The 13670-nt window shown below is 39.6% G+C and overlaps 3 protein-coding genes across 3 annotated transcripts; 2 read left to right on the top strand and 1 right to left on the bottom strand.

Annotated features, from left to right (window-relative positions):
• The first annotated feature begins 3803 nt into the window (after positions 1–3803).
• On the top strand, positions 3804–5883 carry LOC137714758 (uncharacterized). Its single transcript, XM_068453892.2, has 2 exons — positions 3804–4591; positions 5503–5883. Exons 1-2 carry the CDS (start codon positions 3923–3925, stop codon positions 5659–5661), a joined length of 828 nt encoding a protein of 275 aa, XP_068309993.1. The 5' UTR covers positions 3804–3922; the 3' UTR covers positions 5662–5883.
• A 1599-nt stretch (positions 5884–7482) lies between these two features.
• Positions 7483–8044, top strand: LOC137715580 (photosystem II 5 kDa protein, chloroplastic). Its single transcript, XM_068454923.2, has one exon. It carries the CDS (start codon positions 7578–7580, stop codon positions 7896–7898), a length of 321 nt encoding a protein of 106 aa, XP_068311024.2. The 5' UTR covers positions 7483–7577; the 3' UTR covers positions 7899–8044.
• A 1069-nt stretch (positions 8045–9113) lies between these two features.
• LOC137716067 (sulfite reductase [ferredoxin], chloroplastic) lies at positions 9114–13125 on the bottom strand. The gene is made up of 8 exons (XM_068455460.2): positions 12787–13125; positions 11548–12318; positions 11170–11466; positions 10867–11064; positions 10228–10362; positions 9996–10112; positions 9729–9887; positions 9114–9610 (listed from the first exon to the last, which is right to left on the bottom strand). The coding sequence occupies exons 1-8, from the start codon at positions 12958–12960 to the stop codon at positions 9404–9406; spliced, it is 2058 nt and encodes a 685-aa protein (XP_068311561.2). The 5' UTR covers positions 12961–13125; the 3' UTR covers positions 9114–9403.
• Positions 13126–13670: the final 545 nt, after the last annotated feature.

The raw sequence follows: 13670 nt of genomic DNA, 5'->3' as shown, positions 1-13670 counted from the left end.
GTCAAGAAAAGAATGAAAGCTCTAGAAAGCTCCAGCAGGACCACTCCACAGACTCAAATTCATGTCTTCAATTACGACAATATAAGTACCATAACTCTAAACGGACAACTCACCGAGTCAACTTTTACTCAAACTCCAGCAGACATCGTTGATCTTAGTATAAAAGTTCTTCATAATGATCAAACTGCCAACTGCACCATTGCAAACGGGATATAGATTCCATGCAACCCTAGTCTCTTGGACACTGCAACAGTTCCCAAGATGGAACCACAACATTTGAGCTTTGACGAACCAAAGTCCTTGGAGAAGCCAAAGAGACACCAGCTCCAGAATCACGACATGACTAGGGATGCCCCAAGGAAAACTCCACCTCGTACCCCTGGTCGGGTCGACATGAAAGTCAGAAGCCCACTCTCCTCAACAATCAAATATGTGCCTCTGCTAGATAAGTTTTCTAAGTCCAGATTCAAACACTTCTATAGCGACTCCGACCCAAATTATTAGCTCATTCGATCGACTGTTTTTAAATCTTGGTTGACATATTCACCAACACCTATCTGGTGTACCGCGATGTCCGGAAATGACATAAGGCAATATTCAACATGGTAGCTTAAAGCAAGGACAAAAGTCTTAGGGTTTACCTAAAGTGATTCCACGTAGAATTGATTAAGGTAGAGAGGCCAGATGACAAGCTTGCCACTATAGCCTTCAAGCGGGACTGTATGTCCACTTGCCTCTATATCAAAAGCTGAACAAGAGGAAATATGACAATGTCACCTTGGTGGAATGTTTCAATGTAGTAGACAACCTCACTAACTAGGACGACAAAACAAGAAAGAAGGTTCTTGATTAAGAATGCAGCAAGAAGCTTAAACACAAAAGGGAATACCGTAACAGTTTGCCTCAATCACCCCGTCAGAATGACAGAATGAGACGAAAAGATAAACCAAATCTGTCGAGGCCGAGGCAGTATACGGACTTGAACACGGCCATCAACAACATCCTCCACAATATCATTTGGAACTACAATTGAACTCGATTTAAAGTTGTACAAAAGATAAATATGGGAAAGAGGTTGACGATACTTTCTATAAGCAACTCATTGGCAGACTTATGTGTTTATCCTCCATGAGGCTTAAGATCATATATGCAGTGATTCTCGTAAGTCAATATATGGAAAAACCAATTAAAATGCATCTCAATGCAGCTAGAAGAATCCTCATATATGTGAAGGGGACAATTGATTATGGTGTGTTCTATAAAAGGGCAAATGATGTTGGTTTTGTTGGGTACACAGACAGTGACTATGTAGGTGATATAGATGATCGTAAAAGCACTTTTAACTATGCGTTCATGCTTAATTCTGGTGCAATATCATGGTCCCCCAAGAAGCAATAAATAGTGACACTTTCTCAACTGAAGCTGAGTTTGTGGTAGCAGCTGCAAGCTCATGTTGAGCTGTGTGGCTCAGAAAGTATGTTTGAAGTACTTGGTAATGACCAAAAGGGACCAACGATTACCTATTGTGACAACATGTCACAATTAAATACAGGGTTGACAGATTAATTGACAGATGCAAAACAAGGTTGGTGGTAAAGGTTATACTTAAAAGTATTAGGTAGATTACCGTGAAATGTTTCACCAATAGCGAAGATAAATACGGTACGTGTTTGAATCTCTTTAGCTGCAAACATGGATTGGCCACTAAAACACTTTAATGTGAAGAATGCTTTCCTTCATGGAAATCTAGAAGAAGAAGTATATATAATTTTCTTCATGGATATGATGTGAATGGGAAGAATGAGTGTGTAGATTGCATAAGTCTCTCTATGGGCTTAAGCAATCACCCCGTGTGTGGCTCGATAGGTTCACTCAGGCAATAAAGAAAAATGGATATTATCAGAGTAATTCAAATCATACATTATTTATGAAGCGTAGATTGAACAAAGTAACTACACTGATTATCTATGTAGATGACATGATTATTACAGGGGACAAATAAGATAATTAGATTGCAGGAGAATCTTGCATCAGAGTTTGAGATGAGAAACTTGGGAGATAGTACTTCTTGGAGTTAAGGTTGCTCGCTCGTCCAAATGTATTTTCTTATCTCAATGGAAATATGTATTAGATTTGTTAAAAGAAACTGGTATGCTAGGGTGTAAACCTATGTACAACCCTATTGTAGAAAAACATCATCTGGGTGTTTATCCGATCAGGTGCCTGTTGTTAAAAGTAGTTATCAGAGGCTAATAGGGAGATTAATTTATTTAGCTCATACTCGCCCTGATATTACCTATGCGGTGAGTGTTGTAAGTTAATTCATGCATTCACCAAGTAAAGATCATAGGGCTACTATTATGCATTTTTTAGCATATTTGAAATATGCACCTTATAAAGGAATTTTATATGGAAAACTCAGACATCTAGAAATCGAATGATTTACATATATGTATTGAGTAGGTGATGTTACTTATAGGCGCTCTACTTCTGGATATTATATGTTTGTTGGAGGAATTTGGTTACATGGGCAGTAAGAAACAAAAAGTGGTGTCATGAGCATTTGCTAAAACTGATTATGGAGGTATGGCTTAAAGGATTTTTGAGATCCTTTGGTTACGGAAACTACTTTGGGGACTTGGGTTTAAGCCGAATGATGCAATGAAGTTATATTGTGATAATAAGTCTGCCATGGACATTACAGACAATCCAGTATAGCATGATAGAACGAAACATGTGGATGTTAACAAACACTTTATTAAGGAGAATCTGGAGAAGAAGATTGTGCTATACCGTTTGAAAACTCTGGCGAACATCTTACAGACTTTCTTATCCATGTCGAGGGTAGTAAGTGTTTAATGACTCAGATGTCAAGTTGGGCATGTGTGATATTTATGCGCCAACTTGAGAGGGAGTGTTAAAATGAGTCGTTAAGAGTAGCTATTGTAGGAATCCTTAGAGATATTATAGGAGTTGTTGTGAAAATGGGGATACGTGTGCAGTGGACATAAAGTAAATAAGACACAATATTTACGAGGTTCGGCAAGTGTGCTTACGTCCTTAGGGGCAGTAGCAATAGTCTCTCTCATTCTCTCATTATCATACTGAAATTACAAAGTAATAGAAACAATACATTGTATCTATGCCTTTCTATTCTATTTGTAAGCTGATAAGTCTTTATATAGAGAAACTATATCTTCTTTGTTGAGGTTAAAAAGTGTGAAAGTAGGCAGCATAACTTCAATATTTGTTGAGTGTCGATGACTTTTTCTTCAAGTGGGTTATCCACCTTTATAGCAGGAGTCCTTTATTAGGAAAGAATTATATTGTGTTATAGCCTTCCTTGTAGAACAAGGTTTGTATGTGTATATGTTGTAAATCCTTATTGAATTATAAACAAGTATTTTGGGCGTACAATCCTACTCGGCATCTAGAGCTAGGTCGTAAAAGAACAAAAACCCTAAACAAATTCCGCAGCTATCTACAAGGGCTGTATTCTTCTGCCCTTGCTGTACTAGTGCTGCAAGTGAGTGGTTCCCAAAATTTATGTCTAAATTTATACAATTACATTCCTAAATATTATTAGCGACAACAACTTGGATTTTTTTTTTAATCGATTCATGCTCATTCCGATTCCATCATCCAATTGCGTAATGCTTATCTGAAACGATTACCTAATACACTGTTCCATTTTGGCAGAAATAATGGCCCAAGGCCCATAACTAAGCAGAAGCCCAATTAGCCCAAGGGGGCCACTCAGAAAACCAGAGCAGACCAAGAACTCCATTTACAAACCCTAACCCTAGCATCTATAAAAACAAAGATAACCATTTCTCCGCAACCCCAAACCCTCACTCCTGCCGTTTGCTCTCTCTCCTCTCCCCTTCCCCTCCATTCTTCTCACAACCCATAACCCTCAATAATGGCAGAGAGACCAGCTGAGAGAGGCCGCGGCGGATTCGGTCGTGGATTCGGTGACCGCGGTGGACGCGGTGACCGTGGTGGACGCGGGCGCGGACGCCGACCCGGCCGACGCGAAGAGGAAGAGAAGTGGGTCCCAGTGACGAAGCTAGGCCGCCTTGTGAAGGAGGGCAAGATCCGCAGCCTGGAGCAGATCTATCTGCACTCCCTCCCCATCAAGGAGCACCAGATCATCGACACTCTCGTCACCCCCGGCAGTCTGAAGGATGAGGTCATGAAGATTATGCCGGTGCAGAAGCAGACCCGGGCCGGTCAGCGAACCCGGTTCAAGGCCTTCGTGGTGGTCGGGGACACGAACGGGCACGTCGGGCTCGGCGTGAAGTGCAGCAAGGAGGTGGCGACTGCGATTCGCGGTGCAATTATATTGGCTAAGCTGTCTGTGATTCCGGTGAGGAGAGGTTACTGGGGTAACAAGATTGGTAAGCCCCATACAGTGCCGTGTAAGGTGACCGGGAAGTGTGGGTCTGTCACGGTGAGGATGGTGCCCGCTCCCCGTGGTTCCGGGATTGTGGCTGCCCGTGTGCCCAAGAAGGTGTTGCAGTTTGCTGGTATTGATGATGTCTTCACTTCATCCCGTGGCTCCACCAAGACCCTCGGCAATTTCGTCAAGGTATATATCTTTCGAGACTTTCGATTATTATTGATACCAAATTGTGTTCAATTATTTATTTGATATTGTTTGCATTGATTGATATATATATCGTTGTGCTAATTTGAAATGTTTGACAAACTGTTTATTCATATCGTTGACAAAGAGCTCTTTACTCTGAGAATTAGGCTTGTTGCAGTGTGTTGGCTGATGTATGATCACAGTGTTTATATCCATAAAATTGTACTTGTGAAGATTTGCAATCTCGGCCCGTTGTAGCAAGCTACTTGTATTGTTTAAAATGTAGATTGCTTTGTTTTTAAAAGTTGAAATCTTTGTTGAAACCCTTCCTGCAATGCTTTTAGTTGAAGTGATACATTATCTAGATATATCGTATTGGGATATGATGATATATTTTCGATATGTCGTCATGATACAAGACACGAGATTGCAAATTTCGTTTACCTTTACTAGTGATGGTTTGAACTATTAATGTGTTTGGAGGATCTCTTTTGTTATTTTGCATATGGTATGCATGAATGAGATGAAATTCAAAGCCCTGCTACCAAGTTTTTGCGTGTTTAGTCTATGGTTCTGACTATTAATTCGGCTAGTCAATACTATGTCGTGAGTCATTAATATAGAGGATAGTACTTGCTCATAGGTGATGGCTGCATGATGCCGAAGTTATGTTTTCAAACGGTGCGGAGATCAATGATTTAGTATTAGGATAATCAAACTCCTTAACATGAAAACCAAGTAAAGCTACATTGCTGATTCCTTTGTAGTTGTGCTAATTCTTAATTTGCCGTTTCCCTCAGAACAAACCCATTTTTTTTATTTTTTGATGTGATGACAAAACTGGTTGAAGTGTTTGTTTAATTTCATATTGTGTGCATGATATCTGATCAGTGTTCTTTCAATTGTCGCAGGCCACTTTCGATTGCCTCCTGAAGACTTATGGTTTCTTGACACCTGAGTTCTGGAAAGAGACACGCTTCACCAGTTCTCCGTTCCAGGAGTTCACCGACTTTCTGGGAAAGCCAACTAAACCCCTTCTTATCGAAGATGTTGAGAAAGTAGAAGCCTAGTGTGAGAGATCCTAGTATTCCTTTAAAGATGAAATCTTGGTTTTGAGTTTTCTAGGTTTGAAGACATTAATATGTTGTCTTTTGTTTTTGTCTAAGAATGATTAACGTTTATAATTTGTCGTTCTTTTGTGGTAATTTTGATCGATGTCGGATTCAATCATGTTACCTTGCTGAAATTTTTGGACTTAACAAGAGCTCCGATACTTTTGTTTTGTTCTTTAAGCATTTGCCCCTTCTTACTAATGTGTTCATTTGCCTTGTAAACCTTGTGTGGTGGTTCATACTCACTCTGTAGGACATAATATTTTGGTATGGAACACGCAATTTAAGGGAGTCAAACCTAAGGACAGTGATTGAAAATACCACTAGAGCGCAGTACAATTCGCTCCCGTTAATTTTGTTGTAGCATTATCCTTTTCTCAAAATTACATCATCGTCACCCCTATTATAGTTAAAGATGAGCAAAGCATACGGTGAAGTTTTCTGAGATTGAAGATGGAGAAGCATGGACTCGGTCGGGGTTTCCTACTCCTTGCTAGTGGCGTCTCCACAGGTTACTTAACGCCCTCCCGTGGTCTCCGACACTCGTAATCCCCTTTCCCTCCTGCAATGTGCTGAAGGACTTGCAAGTTGGGTCATTAAGGATCCGTTTGGTAGGTTGGATGAGACATGTTATTAGCTTTTAAAATGAAATTAAATCCAAGATTGTTGTTTGATGTGTTTAATGAGTATCACTCCGTTCCACCAAACGTGCCTCAAGAGTGAAATCAAAGGTCATCCCACGACATCTATATCTGCGACAATGCTTCTAGCAACAACCATTCTCCTCGTAGTGCGATCATATTACACTACGTTGAATAAGGAAAATATTAACTTAGAATTTTGACAAAAGTTAGAATTTATAAATTAACATGTACCAATTTCTTTATTTGGATTCATAAACATAAAAATTTAGAATTTCCATGTGGAAGAAAAACTTGAAATTTGGGACCTCCAATTCCCAAGGTTAAATTCTATGTAAATATATGTAATTTCCAAATTTTTATAAGTGAGAGTTTAGAAATAATAAATTATGTATTCAAATTCTATTGTTCTTTTAAGTTAGTCAAACAAGAAAATTCATAAATTCTATAAAATAAAATTCCGTTATTTAATTTTTTTATCCAAACATAATGTTATAACAGCTATTGATAGTCCATCATAACTTTATGGTGGGTCCCATGTAAAAAAATGCCGCGCAACTCTCCATATTAGGTGCTTGTGTTACATGCTCCTGACGCAAAATAAATAAATGTCCCAATTGACGTTAGCGTCAACGATTTGGACTCTGACTCAAAATTGACATGGTTGTTGCCATGGTTGATGGAGCTTTTGCAGGCCAAAATGAATTGATGTGTGTTCTGGGTTGGATTTGGGATATAGCCGTGTCAATCATAGATTTGAGTGTCATTTGCAACATAAGAAAAATATTTCTTATACACCATTTTTCTATCTCTACACAATCGTGTTTATTCATGTCACTTAATTCTTTTTTTTATTTTTATTTATTCAATTCAAAGGTGTAAAAAATTTGTTGATTTCTTACCATTCTTCCATTTCAAGTAGTAAATAGGGTAAAATATCCCAAATAGAGTGGACTCTGTATTTGGTGGATTATCCTAAAATTTGAGAACTCCATTCCACTGCGTCTGCCTTTGTTTAGCTGCAAAGGATTTTCAAGAAAGATAAATTAAGACACGTGGCAACAACCCGTTGGCCATAATATTTATGTCGATAAGGAAGTGGATGATGGTCTTCCAAGAAACACATACTCTTGCCACTTTGGACTTTAAACTAGCTCAGAATTTCACTTCACTCATACCGCAAATCAGATAGAACGATAGAGAGTCAAAAACTAAAAGCTAACATTTGCAGAGATGGCATCCATGACCATGACAGCCGCCTCATTCCTGACTGCAGGCTCAGTCTCAACCGTCGCCAAACCTTCAACTTCCAGCCGCCGGAGCCTCGTCGTGGCCAAGGCCGTAGCCAGACCCTCAGAGGGAGAAACAAAGAAGGAAGGGAGCAGCAACAGCAGTGGAAGGAGGGACTTGATGTTTGCGGCTGCGGCTGCGGCGGCCTGCTCTCTTGCCAAGGCTGCCTTGGCGGATGAGCCAAAGAGGGGGACCAAAGAAGCCAAGGAGAAGTATGCTCCTGTTTGCGTCACCATGCCAACTGCTCGTATCTGTCGCAACTGAGGAAACCACTACGTACTTTCATTTTCTTTGATTCAGTCACTCATGGTGGTTGTATTATAATTGTTGTACAACTATATATGATGCTCTTGTAATTTTTGTTGGGACAACCCTGTTAATCTGCATGCCTTCTTCCCCTTCTCTTATTACATGTTTATGTCACACCTTATTTTGCTTTTGCTATGTTGCTACCGGTGCGAAACAGAGGGGCTGGTGGCTCAAGTAGTTAAAACGCCTCTAAACCAAGATCTTGTGTTAATATCACTTTTATATTAAACAAACACTACGATATAGAGTTTCTGGAATCAAATTCACTATTTTAGGTACTAAAAAAAATTAGTTCTATCGTCCAACTATGGAATTAAGGTCCAATATGTCAACGATAATGTATCAATAGCATTGTAACCAGCAAAACATATTGACATGTTATCAATATTATTAGCAGTAATGGAAACAGAAGAACGGGCATCCTACCAAGAAAATTTATGATCTAGGTTAAAACCCGCAAACTTAATACCTTTCTGAGGCATGGGCAGAGCTTCCTGTTTTAGTTGGTAATTTTGTAGTCCGACTATGGAACGAACATTCGTTCTAGCAATATGTCATTGATACGATGTTATAGTACGTAGTCAACAAAACGTACCGATATATTGTCAACAATATGGATAGAAGAACTACATCTTTTACGGGGAGTTTATGATAAGTTCTGACCTTTCTTGAATGGTATGCTAGACTCATATGAACTGCTGCGCCACAAATGATGGGTACAATATGCTGCTAGTCCCTGGGGTCGTGTGGTACTTGCTAGTTGCTACATACTAGTGAGCAGTGACTCGCTTTCTGAAACCTATACCACCACCACTCCTCGTAGAGAAGACCGAAGCGGCAACACCAGTCAAGTTGCAAACCGAAGCGTTGGAAGCACGCATCGCTTGTTTCGATCGAGCTTAGTGAGTTAAAACTTCCATGCCACAGGTTTATAAGATTCTTAACGTGATGAGAGAGATACCGATGATATACAACCGTGATAGGCAAGTTTTTTACCAGGTCCAGGTATGCCCAAAACGCCTCAGTGAAGAAACAAACTGCGAGTATGTGCAACCCAGGAGTGAGGTTACACATACAAATCCTCCGTTGTCCAACAGCTTCGCGTAACATACATTCTAACTTTTTTTTTTTCTTTTGGATTGAGAGTCTGTCGAAAACATGTGAACAATCTAAACAGCCGAAAACCGAGATTTTATTAAACCATAACAATAACTAAGGATCAGGATTTTAGCCCGAATACAGGAAACACAATCCAAGCTATTTATACAACTCAGGGTCTAAGAAAAATCACAAGACGCAAAACCTTCATACAAAATGATGCCAAATCCAGTACCCTAATTCGTTCCTTTTGTTACCGAAGAGTAACAGCTTGGAGAGAGAATCAGGGACATTGTCCATCATTCGCCTTGGCAACTTTGCCGGGCAGCATCAAAGACTGCAGAACAATGTTCGTTGCAAACTCATTGGCTTTTCCCATTTTTCTGGGAAACAACAAAATTGCGAATAACTTCCATTGCTAACTGGTGAGCATTCTTATTCTGCAGCTTTGCAAGCTCATCCACAGCTTCATACGTCTCCTTATCAGCAAAAAGTTTCAGGTTGTAACGTGCTGGTGAAGCCTCTGGACCTTCCCATTTGTCAACCAACTCTTGAAGTTTTTCAAATCCCTGATAACAATACCAATTAGAGTCACAACCATAGATTAAACCAGTATTTGAGATTAAACCACCACCTTCATCCTTGGAGGGCCTACATATAATCTTATAATCTTATTTTACAACTTACCAAGCGGTTTGTGAAGTCACCAAATGACTCTTTAGATTGTCGCTTACGTTTCCAGTAATAAAACAAAGGTTCGAAAACCTTTTCAAGGTCTTGAACCTTGACCTTGTTCATGAAGGATTTTGCGATTGAGGTTTGATTGGGTGTTCCTCCAAGCCAGATCTATTTGAACACAACCAGAGAAATGAAAAAAAACGTTCAGTTGCTTTCTTGATAATCTGGACTTGAGCACGATCAATATTGCGACAGATGTGCTGGAATTTGAATTACCTGATAGCTATTTGGACCATCACCAACTAGTCCAAGTTCAGCCATGTAGGGCCTAGCACAACCATTAGGGCATCCAGTAATCCTTATTACTACTGATTCATTGTACTTCAAACCAACCTGAAATCCAAAAGTAATATTTACCACATGCAATCTAATTCGTTAACAATAAATTATCTTGATTTTCCACCTTTTTTTAGTGCTTTGTGGAACGTGCTTGTTATTATGGTAATACCTTCTCAAAGACTGCTCGAACCCGCTTAAGAATGTCAGGTATACCTCGTTCAGCTTCAGTTATTGCCAGTGGGCATAGTGGGAAGGCTGGGCATGCCATGGCAGTTAAGTTGAGGGGGTCTACAAACCTAGGATGCTGCCACAATTGGAACTGATCAGTATTATCCCCATTTATGAAAACTCAGAACCTCAATGCAATTTTTCTTTTTTTTTTTGGGATAAGAATACCCAAAGAACATTTTTATAATAGAGACAACACGTCTCAAACAGTTCAAGTAAACTAAGAACAAATAAGTTAAACTAACAATTGTTTTCTTAAGTCCAGATCACTCTCCGAGTTTAAAAGATTCAAACAGAGAATAAAGAAAGATATCCCATGAGATCAATGATATCAATGGGGCCTACATGATTTTACCCTCTAAATCCTATCATAAAATCATTTGCAGCTTACTATATTATGCAAAACGCAGTAGAAGAATCAACATCTAACGCAAAATAATTCACAGCATCATTCCAGATGGACAGCATAGCAGGTGAATCAGACACGACATCCTACTGAGTTGTAAAGGTTCACTTAGCAGTGAAATTTATTTCACAGATTAGGAGTAAATAAAAATAAATATATAAAAACACATCTTACCAGCAGCCCGGCTTTTGCAAGAACTGTGGTGATGGGACGCTTCCATGCACTGCGAATATCACATAATATGATGTTCTGGTTTGGTGTGAGCCTTATACTCAAGTTATACTTTTCTATAACCTCTCTTAATGCCTGCTTCATAACTCCCCCAATCCGACCATTATCGACATGAAGCCCACAATAATAACTGCCATCACCCTATCAAACAAAGATATAAATAGTCAGGACACAGCGCTATGCAATATGAAACATAAGACGGAATCAAGGACATTCAATTCTATATGTGAAAACCAAAGAACAAACCTGCTTGTGCCATCCCAAGTGACTTTTGAATTCCCACTCCGGCAACTCACGGAAAGGCTCAAATTTCTTTCCGTAATACTGTTCCACTACACTTCTGAACTTTTCAATCCCCCATGAGCTGATCAAATATTTCATTCTACTATACCTCCGATCATCTCTTCTCCCATTTTCACGTTGTGTAACAACTATAGCCTTAATGGCATATAGGATATCCTCTTTAGGGACATAACCCAATGGCTCAGCCAGACGGGGAAAAGTGGATTCCATCCTATGTGTCCTTCCCATACCACCACCAACCTGCAGAGGAAATAATCAGAAATCATGTTTTGTGGAGAAAATTAGCTCAAATATAAACGTTAGAGCATAACTTCATCTTACATATAGGTTGAACCCTTGAGGCTCCCCGTTATCATCAGTAACGACCACAACCCCAATATCATTTGTGAGAATATCCACCGAGTTGTCTGTTGGCACCGTAACTGCAACTTTAAACTTCCTGGGCAAGAACTGAGTTCCATAAATGGGCTCGGGTGAATCAGGGAAGTTTGTTCCATGAGTATTATCATTGCGGGCCTTTGTTACATCAGGAGGCTCTGCGGTCAGGAACTTCTCTCCATCCACCCACACATCATAGTAAAATCCAGACTGTGGAGTCAGCAATGCTGCAATGTTCTCTGCAGTCTGCTGTGCGCAAAGGTAATCCTTTCTTTGTATTGGAGCAGGAGGAGCAAGAACATTTCTGTTAAGATCGCCACAGGCGCCAAGAGTTGAACCCATGCTTCTAATGATACTACTCATTACAGTCTTTAAATCCTTTTTCAGAACCCCATGGAGCTGAAACGTCTGTCTTGTGGTCAAACGAAGGGTACCAATTCCAAACTGATCGGCAAGATCATCCATGGTCAAGTACAGTTGGTTTGACACTTTCCCACAAGGGTTTTTGGTACGAAGCATAAACGAGTATGACCTTCCACCACGTTCATCTCGATTATATTGTTGATAACTCCCATGGAACTTAATGAGTTGTGTAGCAGCCTCATTAATGTTTGGGGCATCCGTCAAAATCTCTTCATTAAGAGGGTATCTTATAAAATTGCTCTGTTCTTTGAATATTTCAACCTTACTCCGCTTCGTCTCAGGCTTTGCCGGCTGCAAAACACAGAACCTATGAAAACAAGCACACTTCCTACAAACAACCAACAACAAGCAACCTAACAAGCATTCGTTCCGCATTTTCCCCTCGGAGCCTAATGTTTCGCCACCAATTGACAAAAACTCAAGAAAGTTATGCATTTGATGGAGATTTGATGAACTTAAATAATTTTTGTAATAATTTTAAATTGAATAATTCACATCGACCCATGTTTTGATAACTCGGTAAACAATTTTGACAGTGACGGCTGCAGTAATTTACAAAATTAAATTCAAATAATGAGCGCCCCAATCGGCCAAAAAATTGAATCAAAGTGCTTAAATTGAACCACATTTTGGCTGAACCTCTCACAAAAGTACATTAATTTATCATCTTTCTTACAATTATTCATTTTCTCGCATTTTCTGAGCAAACAAACAGATGCCAAACAAAACAGAGGGAGGATCAGGTGTTCGAAAACGCACCGTAGCGACGGCTCGAATGAGCGAAGAGGAAGAAACGGAGGAGAGAGGCACGTGTCGGCTTCTGGTGAGGCCAAGCGAGTTTGTCGAGCGCAGCCCCTGGTACTTCCCAATCTGCACCTTGGCCTCCCCCAGAACCGCCGTGTTCGCACATCCGAACGGCGTCGTCGTCGTCATACCAACCAAAACGACGGAGCTTCGAGAGGTTTAAGAGTTAAGAGAGTGAGAGTTAGAGGAGAGGGAGAGAGATATATAAGCTGTTGAGTTGCGTGGTGGACTGGGGATTTGAGTGGTGAAGGAAGGCAAAAGCCGCTTTCCTTTTTATTTTTTATTTCGCACTATGAAATTTTTATATATTTTGTATTTTATTTATTAATTTTTGTGTTTTTTAAGATTTTGTCGTACGTGCTGACGCGAAAATTCACGTGCCTACCACGGGAACTGTGGAGAGGGAGATGTTACGCGCCTGAGGCGGAGGAGTGGGGCGCGTGCAGTTTATCTACCAAATGCGAAACCAGAGTTTGATACTGGTTGTGTGTGTGTGGTTTTTCGGGTTTCCAATTTTACCATGGTCAAATCAAATGTGGTTAAATTCGAAAGGAGGGTTTTGATACATATGCCTAGGTTTTAAAATTTTGAGATTAAATATTTATGCTTTTTAGAGTTTTGATTAAATATTTTCTTATAATTTAGGTGCCATATGGATTAGAAGTAGCGTTTTTTATAATTTAAATTACCCAACTTGCCATTATATAAATATATCTTTTTAATTCCTAGATAATACATCAAAACTCCTAAAATCTTGTAGATAAATATTGTAGAATTTAATTCCAATAAAAAGACTTTCAAAATACCATGATTGCGACTTGCCATTATATTTAATATAC

Source organism: Pyrus communis, chromosome 3 (genome assembly GCF_041283825.1).
Source record: "Pyrus communis isolate YQ-2024b chromosome 3, ASM4128382v1, whole genome shotgun sequence".
Taxonomy (NCBI): domain Eukaryota; kingdom Viridiplantae; phylum Streptophyta; class Magnoliopsida; order Rosales; family Rosaceae; genus Pyrus; species Pyrus communis.
The sequence above is the reverse complement of the archived record's forward strand: the minus strand, read 5'-3'. Positions and strand labels throughout refer to the sequence as shown.